Source organism: Schistocerca americana, chromosome 1 (genome assembly GCF_021461395.2).
Source record: "Schistocerca americana isolate TAMUIC-IGC-003095 chromosome 1, iqSchAmer2.1, whole genome shotgun sequence".
In the NCBI taxonomy this organism is placed as follows: Eukaryota; Metazoa; Arthropoda; class Insecta; order Orthoptera; family Acrididae; genus Schistocerca; species Schistocerca americana.
Window position 1 is genome coordinate 645,711,663 of NC_060119.1, and position 17,425 is coordinate 645,729,087.

The following is a 17,425-nucleotide window of genomic DNA, read 5'->3' on the forward strand; positions in this document are numbered from 1 at the left end:
TTGCAGTTGAGCCTATGGAAAACAGGGAAACAGTAATAATAAAAAATTAATTCGTTATGGAAAATCTTTTTCCTCTGGCACAGGGGGCTTGCTAACATACTTTCACTCAATACCAGTCCTACGCCATAGCTTTATGTGAGAGTCTGGCAAAAGAAAGTAGACCCTATTTCTTCTAAAGAAAAGTGCATGTTGTGTTAAGTTGATAATGAAGACCTTGAAACAGCGTCATCAGGGAAACAAGGATATTTACATAATATGTGGTTCATAACAAGAATGATATTGAGATGAACTGTAGAATACATCATGACAATACTAGAAACAGAACTTTCTACATCAACTGTATCTAATTACCCATAGAGATCGGAATGGAGTTTTATACTTTGGTGCAAAAGTCTTTAACAGGTTGCTGGTAGACTTCAGGCAAGGAATTGAAAATCGCGACTCAGAAACATGGATAATCTCTAAGAATGTACTGTATTTCAAACTGTAAAAATATTACCTGCAACTTGCCTTCATGAAACCACCACACTGAAGTCAGCGTAAATAGATTCTCAAGTGTTGAATATGATTTCTGTCAATGTTTGTTTCGACACTGCAGTACAAAATACTGGATCGTCGTAGTTACCAGGAATCTTAAAGTCAGTGCCAGCTGCTAATATGGACAAACTACTATCCCCAAACAAGTATTTTTCAGTATTATAGGAGGGCTTTTGAGTCTCAAAAGATAGTTATACATTTCGAAATCCATCCCCAAATAGTTAAACAAGTCGTCGGGTTCGCCCTGCAACTCGTGAATTAAGTTCATATGCAGAAACTGACTTCATTTCAGCAGCCACTTTCTACATCATGCATTATTTTTTTTTTTTTTTTGCAACATAAGTTGTGAACTCAGGCCATAATAAAATATCCTCCATTGCTGAATAAATGTAATAAACTATGTGGTCACGAGAACATAATCTCATGCCACTTAAGTTTCTTTTAAACATCAACACATGGCAGTTGACCAGAAGGTGGGAACTTGTACCATGTGAATGGATCACGTTTGCCCCTATCTATTGCATGCACAGACGTTGGCGCAGATAGCTGCACAGACAGATCTGTGTGCATGTGGGCATGCCTTTGAGAGTAAAACAGCTTTGTTTTCAACGTGCAGCGAGATGTCCATTCTGAAACTCTGGCTGTCTATTTGGTAGCTGTGCTGCCATATTGAAGGCTCCAGCTTGTGTAATGTAGACTATGGTTGTAATGTCAGGGCCTCAAGAATGTCTCGCGCCAATAAAACACAAGGTTGCGCTGATGTTTTGGACCAGAAATTGACATCACATGACTCTACCCAACCAGCTTCAGTGAAACTTGGCTGCTCGTATTCTACCATCCTGAAAGTAGCTGCTCAGACGTATACTAGCTTGTCTATCCCCACATCAATTGCTTATTCTCATTTCGCTTGCTTTCACTGATATTTTTTGTTTGTTGTTTAGATTTGCCGCTGGGATTTACTTGTTTTTATATAGTTTATGCTATTAAAGAGATGACTGCAGTAAGCAGGTTCAAAATGACCTATGTTGTACCAGTTATTCAGAGATGAAGAAGCTTGCATGGAATAGAGTAACGTAGAGAGCTGCATCAAACCAGTCTTCAGACTTAAAACAGCAACAAAAACATTGTTATGGTGACAACAGTCACTGTCTGCTACCAGTCCTGGTCTGCTACGCCTTACCCATTACATTAGTATTTAAAAATGAGAGTCGTTGTAATGTAAATACACAGTAAAGGTACTATACTTAAACTATTAAATAGGATTTTACCCGAGTTTCTAGTTTTATGTCCTAATGAACTTTTTCCATATTCTGAAATACTTGCTTAACTTTTGCAAATTCTCCTATAGTTGTTAAGGTAGGAAAGAAAGTGTGTGTAATAAGTGCTCCTAACTGTTTCACACGACTTCCATATTTTAAATAATATTAAAGCTGATGATACTTACATTTTCCATCACAAAATCAGTGACAGAGTTAATGAGTACGTTTAGTCCGATGGCTAGGCATACAACTAAATCTCAAATTGACATGGTAGGCACAGACTCAGCAGGTATACAGCAAATTATTAAAAGTGGTTTCATCGTTCACAAATTAGGAACCGTTGTAAGTGAAAAACAGTAGTTTACATGCTACACTTTCTTCTTTTAAAATTTACTTCTTTGTATTAGTCTCTGTGAAAACTATACTGCATAATAGCAGTATTCCTATGGCAAAAGAAAACAATTATAGCTATCAAAGGAATTGTATATGTGACTGAATCATATAGCCCACCATTCTCAGTGATTTACAAAATTACCTGTACTATCACTGTGTCCTTATTGTAAATGCAAGCAAAAGTTGGATGTGTCATTATGACAAAGATGTATGTAGGCATGACCCTACATACGGTAGAAGTCTAGATTTCGCTTTTAGACTGAATAAATTTTAAAAGTTTTAGCTTTGCTGGGATTTGAGGTGTCAATGAACTACCTTTATCAGTAATACGAACGCGTAGTAAAATGCGAATTCTGTCACACACCTAACGCTCACAGAAAATTATTTGTGAAATTTGAACGTTATTTATTTGTTTTAGATAAGCAGTTATACAACACTAATGTAATTTATGGACATAATACAATAATTACTTTTAAAATATTTGTATAAATGTACTAGTATTTAAAGTAATCCCAGTGACAAGTGATATGGTCTTCTTGTATTAATTTCGCGAGGAGGGCTTCAATACCTTAATTCACTTCTCGATATTTAATGCACAGTGGTAATAAATTTGACCATGGGTGTAACAACAAATGTTGACTACTGTTGACTCCTTAGTCTACTTGTACAATAAGGTCACATATATGTTACAAGAAATAGCAAGTACACACTTTCTTTCTCTCAGGCTAGCGTTCTTAAGCACAACTGAAATGTAATTAGCGCCACATTTTTCTCTTTAATTGCAAGCAGCCATTTTAAAACACTCCTTAATTTCTTTAGTGTCGATGAATTACTGAGGGAGCAAAATGAAAAAAAATACACGAATTTTATAGTTACGAATATACAATCAGATTCCAGTCGAGCCTAGAGGTCCATGTCAGCTGTTCATCTGTCATTGCAGCCAGGCGTATACAGCAGTTAATAACGTGATAAAGGTTTCGCGTCCGAAATGTCAACACAACCGGGCATTTTACTGGCGCGAGAAACTTCCTCTGTACCTTCATTCTGGCGACACGTTGAAAGCAAAGATAAAGGGGATATCTTTGATCTAATTGTGATGGGCTTATTATCGAAATGTTAAGCTTTAATATCTTTGCCTTTGTTTACTTATTTGTTGTTGATTGGTTGGAACTGATAAGTTGTAGCAATAATCAGTAACGCCAATATAACCTTCGTAGATTAACTGTTTCAATATGAAAAATTACAAAATTGAAGGCACAATAGGACAAGGGGCTCATGGTCTTGTTTTACGAGGTCGTCATGTGGACACTGGAGAGATTGTAGCTGTAAAAAAGGTGCTATTAAAACGAATAGAAGATGGGATACCTGTTACTATATTTCGAGAAATTAAAGCCTTACAAGAAGTCGACTGTGAGAATGTATGTGTGAACTTGTGTGTAGTAGACCGCTTTCTGTATTGCACTGCTGCACTGGTAATTTGCACGTTGACTTGAAAGAAAGCCTATTGTAGACAGTAAGTCCACATAGTCTTATTTAATGTAATATTATGTAACAACCAGCCGTCAATTATGTTCCGCGTGTTTCTTTTTTAAATCACATACCTGCACTTATGTGGACCACACATTACTGGTACTATAATTAATTAGTGGTGGTTGTGATGAAACCATTTTGCAAGGAGAGAAGTATTGCAGTAGAAACCTGTCCATTGTTGCCTCAACGAACATGAGGAAGGTATATGCATTCCACCAGCTTGGAAGACTCGTGTCCTTCCACCCAACCCCTCCATCTTTCAAATAGCATCTGAGGTAGGATTTAAAATGATACTTCTTGTATGTTGCTCTACCTCCAGGCTTTTAATGACAAATGAAGTTAAGAGTTATTCAGTTGATAGAAAGAAATTAATTAAAATATGTCTTTTGGTATCCTAGACTTTAATTCCAAATCTCTCTAAAAACCAATACAAGTGTTGTTATCCTTATCCAGTTGAAACTTGATTCACTATGAGGCCTAGTTTGGAAATTAATGCTAATTCTCCCTTTTCCATTGTATTATTTATGATATCAATCCATAATTACTAATCTGATAATTGAGAATCCTCGATGGAATGCGACCAGCAGCTGTACAGGAGGCATTGAATAGTAAACACACACATTAGCATTAGAATGCGCACCTGATAATTCAGTATGAAGGATAAATTTGAAAATTACAAACTATACATACTAAACAAGAGCAAAAGCTACTAAGCAATTTCTAGACACTGTTAACACAGTAAACAGGAGAACCTCACTGTTCTGTACTGTGGACATGTTTTTACTTGATCTGAAATTGAACGTAAAAGATTGTTTTCTGTTGATAGGTAACGACAAACCTAACAAGCAGAATATTGACAGGCAACAGTTTGGTTGCCAGCTGGTGAAGCTGATGGAATGTGAATACGAAGTATTAGAGATGATCACAGAATGATCTGTAGCATCCCTGAATACTAGGTTAGGTTGAAAAACAACAGTTTGGCTGTAAGTTGAAGAATCGATATTGAACATTTCAGCTAATCTGGAAAAGATGTTTACATGTCAAAAATTTCTTACGTGTAAAACTTCTTTGAAGCTCCTCAAGATCACACATCAAAAACTCAGACAAAAATCTGAAATATTGTAAAGTAAGGAATGAAATATCTCTTAGACTTACTGATTGTGCCAATAGGTAAGGCATATCATAGCTATGAATCTCAAAACTCTAACGCGGAGGGCACGACATGAAAAGAAGTAACATGCCAATTAGACAGACTGTAATTGCTACAAAAAATCCACATTTCAATGAAGGAAAAAAAAAGTTTCTAAAACTTTGAAAGTTTGTGTAACATAGACAAAGATATGAAAGCTCCAGATAGTACAACTTTAGCTTCCTTAGACAAACAGAGGGGATTACAGAAGCGTCCGATTCCACCCGTCTGCTTTGACCCATGACGTTACCAATGTTACGGGAATGGCCATTCACCATGACTCCATTATGACGCCATTATGTAAACATGACAACAAACATGACAATATGTAGATCAAAAAACTAACAAACATGTCTTCTTCCAAAAGTATAATCAAACCAACAGGACAAGGAAATTGGGGGTTTTTTGGGTGGGGACAAACTAAATATAAAGACACACCACCATCCCAAATCACGCAAAACAATGACATAAATTGATAACACTAAATTCCCCAATTCTACTACTACACTCACAATATCCTCAAAAATTGGTCACTTTCTTTCACCTATACAGCTCAACTGCAATTGTCGATACTGGAGTATAAAACTCCATAAATTAACACCACCACCACCACAACTACTGTTACCACAAAACCAACACCTCAACAAACAAAGTTGGAATCGGTAACTTCCCTTGACTTGACCTATATAGGTCAACAGCTCATGATGCCGAAACGTAGCTATGACCGTGCATTGGAATTGGACACTTCCCTTGACATACATAGGTGAACAGCAGCTCACGATACCAAAGCACACAGCTACACTGATGCAATGGAATCGGTAACTTCCCTTCACCTATATAGGTCGACAGCAGATCATGATACCAAAGCACACATAGCTACGACGATGCAATGGAATCGGACACATCCCTTCACCTATATAGGTCGACAGCAGCTCACGATACCAAATCACACATAGCTACGACAGTGCAATGGAATAGGTCACTTCAGTCCACCTGTGCAGCTCATGATGCCAAAACACATATAGCTGCAAGAACATATTGAAATCAGACACTTCCCATTACCTCTAAAGCACAAAAACGACTAATGATACCAAAAAAATTTAAATCAGGTACTTCCGCAAAGATATCTAAATCAACCCCAAGTGCCAATACCAAAACACCAACCACCAACTACATGCAGTAAATACCACCAACCAAACTACACAGAAATACACCAGCAACCATCACAACACACGAAAAATACAACCCAAAAAATGACTACTTACCACAAAAGAGTTCTGGCGCTACACATTAGGTCAGACACCACAGTCACACACAGCCACACACACACACACACACACACACACACACACAACCCACCCACAACCCACCCACAACCTACCTACCTCGCCCCACCCCCATCCAACCTCCACCCTCCCCCCCAAAATCAAAGATCCTTCAACAAATAGAAACAAAAAAAATAAACAAATCTCAATCACACACTACAACTTAAAAACAGCTACAACAAAACATATCCTCCGCAACATAATCATAAAACAACCCCCACCCACCTACGACCACAAAAATTACCAACTATTACACCTTCCCCCCCCCCCCCCTCCCCCGACCCGCAGCCCCCCCCTCTTCCCTCCTCTCCCCTCTGTCCTCTTACAACACATCCTTAAGTAACCACCTTCAGCCTATACATTTTACTAATAGCCCTTTAAAAAATGCAATAGTCCCTGGGGACACTCTTCCACCAACAATACTCATGTAAATGAGACAAGGTTAGAAGAATACCTTTTCCCCCTCCCAATATCTGACTTAACCACCACCCAAAACCCCTCTGTTGTATTTGTACATGCCCCAGTCTCATAATTCTTTAATTCTAAACTATGGTTAACAACTAAATGATCATATCCCCTCTGGTCCAACCCCCTATAAGAAGAAAAAGCATTGGAAACTATTGTGCTACCCTCCTCAATTAATCCCACCAATTCCCTTTTCGTGCGCCCCTCCAAGACCCTAAAAACACCCTCTGAACAACCACCCCCAGATACAACAACCTCCTCACCCATAAACCAACCAGAGACTTACCCCTCCCATACTTCCTCTTCCCAAACTGCAACTCGTCAACTTCCATGACCACCCCAGGCCCACCCAACTTATCCTTGTACTTAATATATTCAGAACAAACTTCCCTACAAAACGAAAACCAGTCATAAACCGTCCTCTCACTAACACCAGTCTCATGTAGGCAAAAACTATGAAGGATCTATAACAAAAATAATACGTCATCAACACTATCTCTTGCATCCCCAACCTAGACTCTTGAACCGGGTACCACGCCTTATGGAGCGAGATAGGTTGTCCCTACGGCACCGCCACATGTAGCAGTCCCTGGTCTGAGACGCCGGAACTCTGGCCAACCACATGTTCTGCCGACACACGCCACACTTCAGCCAACAGCCCAAATAATTGTAAGAATTTTATCAGGGACATCATATCGTCCCCCATTTCTCCCCGCAAATGAGAACTATTATATGCATCTATCACTTCCATACCTAACAAAAGCTGCCACAAATTAAATTAAATGACTCATAACGTGACATACAGCAAACAGCACTGCAATAACGTAGACACAACAAAAACTTAATTCTTAACTCAGTGAGACAAATTTCTGTCGAAGACCAGTCACAACTGACACCTGAACAGATCAAGCACCAACAGCAAAAAGAACCCAATACACCACATAACACGCGAACCATAAACACACCACCAGAGGACACCACCGACCGCAACAAAATGGCATCTACAAACACAACACACTCATAAACTAAGCTCCATGCTTTCGTGACGTCACACACCACAACACCCTTATGTCACGGGTCAAAGCCGACGGGTGGGATTGGACGCCTCTGTTGACCCAGAGTGATTAGTCTTGTGGTCCTCTGCATCTCCCAGTGCAAATAATAAAAATATAAACAAAAACAGAAATTACCTTGGTTGACTTAATAGCTGCCTATGACACTATCAACCACAGAAACTTACTGAAGAAAATTTACTGGCTCACCAGGGATTACCATCTAACATCCCTCATAGGCACTCTCTTGTAGAATTTGTTATTACAAGTCTTTCTCTCAGGTAAGAAGAACAAATGACACAAAAGAATGGCCTACCTCAAGGCTTTGACTCTTGTGCTGTTTAATATTCCCATTAGAGAACACTCCAGGCATTGGGTCTATGCTCACCTCAGGGGCTCAGCAATCATTGGCCAAGTACAAGCTTGGCAGCCCTGGGGTTCATGAGCTGGGGTTTAGTCAGTGCCACCAGTCTCCTGTCACCTTAAGCTGTGGGTATGCTTCAGTGTCCACCATGCAGCACGTTGTGGGAACGTTGTGGGTCACAGGGATCTTGGTTTGGCTGCTCGAATCACGAGGGTGGTAAAATCTCAGTCTCAAAGTGTGTTGCACACTGATGAGATATGTGGCTATTGTGGTGGAACAATAATTAGCGAGCAACCAGTGGGGAACCTGCTGCACCTCAGTTGTATAAGACTTCCATACCTAACAAAAGCAGCCACAAATTAAATTAAATGACTCATAACGTGACATACAGCAAACAGCACTGCAATAACGTAGACACAACAAAAACTTAATTCTTAACTCAGTGGGACAAATTTCTGTCGAAGACCAGTCACAATTGACACCTGAACAGATCAAGCACCAACAGCAAAAAGAACCCAATACACCACATAACACGCGAACCTAGGCATGCAGGGCTTTGTCTGGGTGGACTTTTACTTTCCTAGCTGCTTGTGGGACTGAGACAGGTCCTTTGAAGTTTTCTCTTCCACCTCAGATTGGAATGGGTGGACCGGCTGTAGGTACTAATACCCAATCAAATAAGAGGGCTCATGTAGCCAGACCTCTGGACTCAGGGTAGTCAAAAATTCTAGTAAGTTTAGTAACAGAATGCATGCTACTGCCAAGAAGTGTATATTTGTTGGCTATAATGAAAAAGAGAAGTTTTGAGAAAGTGTCACCTTTTTACATACAAAAGGGTTTTGAGGGGATTGCAGGTACTTTAAAATCAATTAAGCAATTACGAAATGGGACACTATGGATGGAAACATCAAGTTCTCAATGAGTGATGAACCTGCAGAAGGCCAAAACACTTGGGGAATTTGCTATTGAGATGGAGCTTCAAGCCACGTTAAACTGTTGTAAAGGTGTTGTGACATGCAGAGACCTGGTGGACATCCCCGAAGAAGACCTGAAAGCTGAATGGGCCTGAGAAGGCGCTGTAGACTTTGCAGAATATTATGAAAAGGCTAGAAGGCGATCTGATTAAATCTGACTTGTTCATCCTCACTTTTAGTAGCACAAAACTCCCGGAACATGTTAAGGCAAGCTTTCTTCACACCCAATGCGCTGTTTTAAATGCCAGCATTTTGGGCACATCAGTCTTGGTTGTAAGGGAGAAGCCACTTGAGGAAAATGTGGTAAGGCTGCTAATGAAGGAGTCAGATGTTCATCTCCTCCGAGGTGTGGGCTTGCCCTGCCAGGTGTAGGGACAGCTGTATCTTCCGTGAAGAACAGAAGATATGGGAAATTAAAACCATTCGACGGATCTGCGTTGGTGAGGCTCCCAACATTCTCTACCTTCTTAACCTCAGTTGTTAAACAGCCAGTACAGTAAAATGATGCTGTTACACAAACGGAGGTAGCTACTGTTAGCACTAGTATCTGCATTTGTTGGTTTTCTTGTGCTGCTGCAGTTACTTCACAGTCTACAATTCCTCTCAAACCATCGGAAAAGTCTGTGGTCACCAATGCTGTGGAGCTCCCTGCTACCCCTAAGGTTCAGTCTGGTCCACCATCCAGCACTGCTGCTACCATTGCTGCAGTTGTGACTACGAATTCTACCCAGGGTAAAAAAAAATCAAAGACCCGTCGTTCCCCACCAATGTGGTCGGGAAATAGACAGTCCAACAATGTCGATGTCATACAATTTAACGTCTCTCTTGACTTGTCGATAGAACTAATGGAGCTTGATGTCGCAGTCATCTCGCACCAGGACTTAGCCCCCACTCATTACAGGCTCACCTCCTCAGCTGGGATACAGGGTGAAAGTGCAACCTCCATGATAGATGGCTCCCTTATTACAGTGGAATGTTAATGGCTTCAGTACACATGTGGAAGAACTGAAACTGCTTGTGCAGGAACTTCCCCCATGCCTGTGTTTACAAGAAACACGTTTTAAAGCCACTGACACCCCTGTGCTACTGGACCATACCCTTCACCGAAAGAATGATCTGACAGGGGACAGAGCCAAGGGAGGCGTTGCTGTTTTTGTCACTAATGTGCATCACTCCTCTGCTGTTCCACTGGGTACTGACCTGCAAGCAGTTGCTATCAAAAATTCATAGGTGTTGGAGGATCACTGTTTGTTCTTTGTATCTACCTCCTTTGGATGCAATAGACTCTGAAGCCCTCATATACCTTGTGGAAGAACTCTTGCAACCATTTCTCCTGCTGGGAGAGTTCAATGCCCATCATGTGTTCTGGGACATGCCCTCTACTTGTCCTTGGGCTCGTGTGTCGGAGAGCCTCATGACGTCTCACGAGCTATCCACTCCCAACACAGGTACTCACTCTCATTTCTGCACTGCTACTTGATTATTCTCAGTCATTGCCCTCTCCTTCTGCTCTACAACCCCATAAGGACATTGATGATCTTCATTCCAGTGACCACTTCCCACTCTGCATGCACCAACTGGATGAAGTATTATCTGAAGAGAAGCCAACAACATGGGTGGTCAGCTGGGCGAACTGGACACTGTACAGTCAGCTGGCTGTGTTTGAACATCATGACAGTGTCCAGGAATGGGAGACCACATCAGATGAGTGATCCATCATGCTGCTGACTTATCCACCCCAAAGTCCTCAGGTCATTTTATAGATGACCTGTACCATGGTAGACAGATGATTGCCGTTGAGCCATCCAGGACAGGCATGTGGCTCTTCGCCAGTTTAAATGCCACCCTACAGCAGACAACCTCATAGCATATAGAGTCGCGAGATTCAAGGCTTGACGCATAATTAAGGAGAGCAAGAAAAGATCATGGCAAGTGTTCCTGGACCCTATCAGCCATTACACTTATTCTACGAAAGTATGGAAATCCATCAGGAGGATATCTGGTAAATGCAGTCATTTAGCAATAGCAGCAGTACTAAAAACACCTGTGACATCACTAATACGTTGGCAGAGAATTTTGCACAAACTAATGCCAATGCCAGCTAGAGTCTGGTGTTTCGTAGCTACTGTGCAACTGTAAAGACGGGAAAAATTGGACTTCAGATTCAACAATTCTGACACTTATAATTACCCTTTCTCCATGTTGGAGCTGGAATCAGCCCCGCACCCTATCACAACCAAATCCGGTACCCCATACTTTGACATTGCCAGCAGTGTCAAAGGCAATCCCCCTCAAATATTTTAATCCTATATGACAGACACGCAACTTCCCCAACTCATAGAGAGAGGCACTTTTGATGCCTCTCCTCAAAACAGGAAAGGTCTGCATGTCCAAGTGGTTATTGGAGTATCGCCTTTACCCTGTGGCGCATAGTGTTCACTGCAGTCGACAGCTGTTAAAGGTTGCTTCTTTGGCATTTTCAATCAGGCCTGAGGCTGCAAATGGACACAGTTCACTGCAGTGGGCACTCCCTACTGGTGTTGTGTCCTGCATGCATTTGCAGCCTCATGACTGATTGAAAATGTCAAAGAATTGACCATTGAAAGTTGTCCACTGCAGTGAAATTCATGCACTGCAGGGTTAATGAGCTGTTTAGGAAAGACCCTGGAGTGAATGGTTAATCAATGTCTGGTCTGGTTGTTAGAGGCCAGGCAATTCATTAGCTGCTCTCAGTGTGGACTCCGGAGATGTTGGCCTACTGTGACAACCTGACCCTGCTTGAGGTGGCTATTCAGCAGGCTTACCCACGTAAACATCACTATATTGGCATATTCTCTGATATCAGTGACACGTACAATACTGCTTGGAGATGCTGTATTCTCGCACAAATGACACCAATGGGGCTTGTGTGACAACCTCCCCATCTTCATACAATCTGTTCAGTCTTAGCGTATTTTTAAGGCGCAGAGTTTGTGACTCACTGTCAGATCATTTTGAGAAGGAGATTGGTGTCCCTCAGTGTTTTAAGTGTTACTGTCTTTGCCATGCCATAAACAGTGCCACATCTGTGAAAGGAGTCCTCTACAATGCTGCTTGTTTCTGGACAACTTTGCTGTTTTCTGTTCCTTCTCCAATGTTGCAACAGTGAGCTGTCAGTTGCAGCATACACTGCGGAGGTTAGAGGAATGGGCTGCAAAGACGGGGTTCAGTTTTCTGCAGATAATTTTGTGTGCTCATTTTAATTGTTCTCATTGTATTTTTAATTTACCTGTCTTGCATATGAGGGACACCATCATATGTTTTAGGGACTCAGTGAGGTTTGTGGGCCTCATTTTTTATTTCAAACTGTTGTGATTGCAACACGTGAGAAACCTGAAAGCCGGAACTCTGAAGCACTGAATATCTTAGAAGTGCCCTAGCCACAGGTCATGGGGAATGGAAAGGGTGCATCAGCTCCAGTTGGACTATGTGGCTTTCGTGCGTTCACAGCCGAACAATAGGTGCACAGTATATGAATTGGTGAGGCCTTCTTATTTGTAGATCATTGACACTGTCCACCACTAGGGGATTCAGCTTGCTACTGCTGCTTATAGGACCAGTCTCATACCAAGTATCTGGGCTAAGGCCAGGGAACTGCCACTCACCATCCAGCGGCAGCTCATCATGGGGCATGTAAGTTCCTTGCAGCTCTGACTTCACCCGCATACCATACTGTTGCTCGTCTGCCTCTGAAACACCTTTTCTGCAACCTTCCATGGGCCACAGTGCCATTTAGGATCCACATGCAGCATGTGCTGGAGGCACTCTATATGGAGGAAGTACAACACTAAATCCAGTGTTTTAATCATCTGCCGCCCTAGTTACTGCAGAGGCCCAATGTAATTTTAAATTTAAAGCAGTACAGGAGAGATGGCACTCTCATTTCTGTTTTTAATGCAATATTTTCTAACATTTTATATGAGCACCACAACTATGCAGCTGTCTTTATGAATGGGCCGTAGCTGGGGGACTCCGTTGGTTGCTTTGTCATTTTCCTGGATTATGTCCTCAAGGTTCAACTGCCTCAAGAGTTTACTGTCTTCGATGCAGAATTATATGTGATCTTGCGGGCACTGGGGCAGATGAGATTTTCTTCCAGTACTAAATTTCTTGTTTGTTACCCAGCTGATAAAGTAATCCAGGATGTCCTCCTCCAACTACAACAACTGGGGAAGGAGTGTTATTCTGCTGGATACCAGTGCATATGGGTATTGTGGGGAACAAAAGGGCAGATCTAACAGCCATGGTGGTGTGTCGTGGTCCTCAGTTCTTTCAGCGTGCCATCCCTCTGCATGCTTTCACCTCACTGTTGAGGTACAAAGTCATGCATCAATGCGAATGCGACTTGCTGGAAGTGACTGATAATAAGCTCCGCGTAGTAAAGCCCACAACTCAGCTATGGTGTAATTCCTTCCATCCACATAGATGGGATAAGGTCCTCCTTACTCGTCTTCACGTAAGCCACAGCCCTATGACGCATGACTTCTTACTCCACTGAGAGGACCCTTCAGTTTGTGGTGCTTATTGCGTACAGATGTCTATGCACCACATTTTATTGGACTGTGTTTTATTTTCTGACCAGTTAGCCATGGTGGCTCTGCTGTCGGATTTGCCCTCTATTTTAAGTACTGTTCAAATGAATGTGGTTCAAGTTTTAAAGCTTTGTGAATTGTCTAAAGTTTTTCCCAAAATTTTAGGGAGATGGTTTTAATGTGTTAACAGGGTGACTGGTTAACTCAAGTTTTTCGTAGGTAATCAGCCAGTCACATTTCCCTTTGCTTTTCTTTTAGCTCTTCTGTGATCTGTTTTCTCTGTGTTTTAATTTTGTATCTCACTACTTTCCCTCTTTCTAAGTTGTTTTAGTGCATGTGAGATAGAGTAACTGTGTGGTCATCTCGAGGGTGTGAGTGTGCAAAGATTTTAGTGATTATCTCCACTTTTGTTTCTTTTAATAAGTGTGAGGGTGTAAGTGCGCGTGTGCCTGCAGCCCCCCCCCCCCCCCTCTCTCTCCACACACACACACACACACACACACACACACACACACACACACACACACACACACACACAGCTTGTGTCTATGCTGATGGAAAAGTGGTGACTGCCCAAGGGGGGAAGATGTTTGAAGAAGTAGAAGATAAGTGGACTTCATCTTTGAATATGCTCAAGAAACATTGTCACAGCATCAGGCTGAATGTCAGTGCAAGGAACATTTTGATGGAACTAAGAGTCAGTGGCAGGAGAGCTAGTTCTCACATTCTGAGGACTTCTGCTCTTGCTTTGTTTGTGTCAGCTGCAGAATACACCTTGTTTGTTGAGTGCATCTGCTCACTCCAGCAGATTAACACTGCTATCAGTTAGACTGTCCAAATTCTGTCAGGAGACATGAAGCCTATTCCAGTTGACAAACTCTACCCAATTGTAGGAGTAGATCCCACCACTGTCAGACGTGCCAATTCAGAGACGGCAAAGCAGATCAGTGATCCTTGTCATCTACTGCACTGTCACCAAGCTACAGTCTGTCGATTGAGATCTAGAAAGAGCTTCATCACTAGGACTCAGCCACCAAAGGGAACACTTGAGTCTAACCACATTGCCAAACTGAATAGTAGGCTGCTACTGGATATCCCTTAAAGGGAAGAGCAGGGCCATAAAATGATCTGTCCTACCCTGTTTTGAGATCATTCAAATGGCCTAGGATGGGTGTCCACTATTGCATGACCAACATGCAAAAATGGGACATCCTTCCAGCAGATGGAGACATGTCGTGTGAGAATGGAACAATGTAAGATCCGGGTCAGTTGCTCATATGCTCTGTACTGAACAACTTCACACAACACAGGACTTGGTCAAGGCGGATCACAAGTATGCCAGAGTTGCTACATTCCAGAAATGCTGATCAGACACTGTAAAGACAAATGAATGAGGGAATGATTGGTTAGAAATATATCTAAATCTAGGAAGATATCTCTCCTCTTCTTCCACACTTTAATATTAGCTCCCGTGAATCATTGAATGTTAATTTTCCTTTCTATTTTCTTTGAAATCTCCACAAAATCTCATTATCAATTTGCTCATGACTCAACATGTTTCCCTTTCCCTGCTGCACATATCTCGCAAATTGTCACAACAAATATTTTCTCTGTATATTTCAGTGTAAGACATAGCCATGCTCGTATCCTCATCTTCCTGCAATATTTCTTCAGGAGACAATTGCCTTACATTTTTTCTTTCCCAATGAAACAACTTGTTTTCCAGCTATAATGTTCCCACTACTCAATATCTCTAAATAAAACACACCAATAATGAATGCCATCATTTCAGTCTTACACATCTCATTATATCATGTCAGGAGAATCTACTTATCAGTCTCCCTAAAGCAAATGCCATCATCCAGTATTCAAAATCTGCATTGTTGTAAAAGTGGGCAAGCCATCTGCTACAAAACATCGCATTTGCCAGTCTTAAAAAAGACTGCTTTCTCTGCAGCTGATGTCGAAAGATCCTCTCTTTCCTCGTTGGAAGCCATTTTGTTCCATTCTCCTCATGCAGTTTTCTGTGTATTCATGTTGGAAATGAAGGTAATGAAGGGGTACTCCTTTGCAGCTGGTTCTGGTTTATAGGGAATGGGGGGGGGGGGGGGGGAGACTTAGGGGTATGGTTGGATAGGCCATGGAAGATCTGTTGGTGGACTAGGTTTGGAGGGGCCTTTCTGTGAAGGCTTTAGTAAGATCATTATACTGAACAAGGGATTGCTCACTGGCATAGCAGGTTGCCATGTATTTGTTTATATATCTTTCCCTCCAAGGAGTAGTATTCATATGCATGAATATAGTTGGTCTAGTGCATAAAATGAAGTTGAGAATTTGGAGTTGGCATCAAGTTTGGAGAGGTGCTGTTGATGGTCGCAAAGCCATGAGCATTTGCAAGCCATGAGTATTTTTGTGTATAGGGAAGTGAATGGTGACTGATGAGCAAGGAGCTGGATGGTAGTGGGGATGGGATAGTAGACAGATGATGAATGAAATGATAAATATAGGAAGTTATAGTCCAGTATGCACTAGGAGATCCCTGAGAGCTAGTAACATTGTTGCCAGCTTTCAAATGCTAAGTACAAACAGCTGCAGGAGACAACAGCAGTCATCTGTAGAACTGTAACAACATTCAGACATTGCCATGAAGAAGCTTATGAAATCATGCTACACGATTAGTTGAGGTAAGCATGGGAAGGCTGCCACACCCACCCCTCTGCAACTGTCAGGGATCAACTTATGCCGACTATAGCCTGTGGGCAAAGGGGGTTGGTTTGGTCAGTTAGAGCAGAGATTTTTTGTGTATTAGCACAGTTATCAATTACAAATGAGTGACCAGTTTTATTAAGTTTATAGGATTTCAGGAAGGAAGAGTATATGAGGTGGTAGAGCAATTGGGAGGAAGTGGTAGTTACATTGAGAAGGTAGATGAATTTGGAGGAGAGGTTTTGGGATTGGCTTGTGGCTTTGAGTAGGATTTTAGTCAGGGACGTAGGTGGTGCAAAAGTGTTTACATTGCAGAGATGGGGGTAAGGAGAATAGATATTTGACCATTTCAGCTTGATTTAATTTGGTTTGGGAGAAGAAGATGAGACCTTAGGAAAAGGCTAACACTTCCAACCAAAAACTAACACAGAAACTTGTTTCTCCCAGTTCATAAGATAATGTAACTTTAGCAATTCCTGGAAGGTAACCAAGGGATGATTTGGCGGCAGTGGGACAAACTTGTGTTTGGACAGAGGTGTGAATGTCATGGACAGCCTGTTCTTGTGTCATAAATCCCTCATTTCACTCAGGCTCATAGATAAAATTTCCGTGATCTTTACACAGGTCTAAAATATTCTTATCCTCATTCTTACAGTCCCAACAACTTCTCTCATATCTGTTTCTCCTGGTTGTCTTTAGCTCAGCCTGGCATCTCCCTGGACATTGAACCCTATCTTTCCAAAATCCGTCATCCATATAAAACCCCACTGTCATCAATTGTACTTTCACTTTGATTGCTGCCATCTCTTGTCACACTAAAAAATTTCTCTTATACAGTCTACTCACTTGCAGACATTCCATCTGCTGTTAAAACCACTCCTCTTCCTGTATTCTATCTCTCAACCTTCTCCATCCTCCCACCTTCCTCCTTTATGCCATCATGTACCACTTGCAAATTCCTCTGCATGCACCAGGGTGGGCCTGCTGATATCACTTTTTTTTAAATAAATTATCATGGAAAACTTGATTTGTTTCATGTAATGCAGATAAAGTGATTTGA

The 17,425-nt window shown here is 41.6% G+C and overlaps 1 protein-coding gene across 4 annotated transcripts in view; it reads left to right on the top strand.

Moving 5' to 3' along the window:
- The first annotated feature begins 3,322 nt into the window (after window positions 1-3,322).
- The window catches only part of LOC124607747 (cyclin-dependent kinase 20-like), a 56,209-nt gene continuing 42,106 nt past the window's right edge, over window positions 3,323-17,425 (top strand). For 2 of the 4 annotated variants that reach the window (XM_047139930.1, XM_047139933.1), the window contains exon 1: window positions 3,323-3,607. In XM_047139930.1, the coding sequence (XP_046995886.1) occupies window positions 3,422-3,607 (186 nt within the window). In that variant the 5' untranslated portion in view covers window positions 3,323-3,421. Of the gene's footprint in view, window positions 3,662-17,425 lie in introns of all 4 variants that reach the window. The other 2 variants (XM_047139929.1, XM_047139932.1) reach the window with 2 other exon arrangements.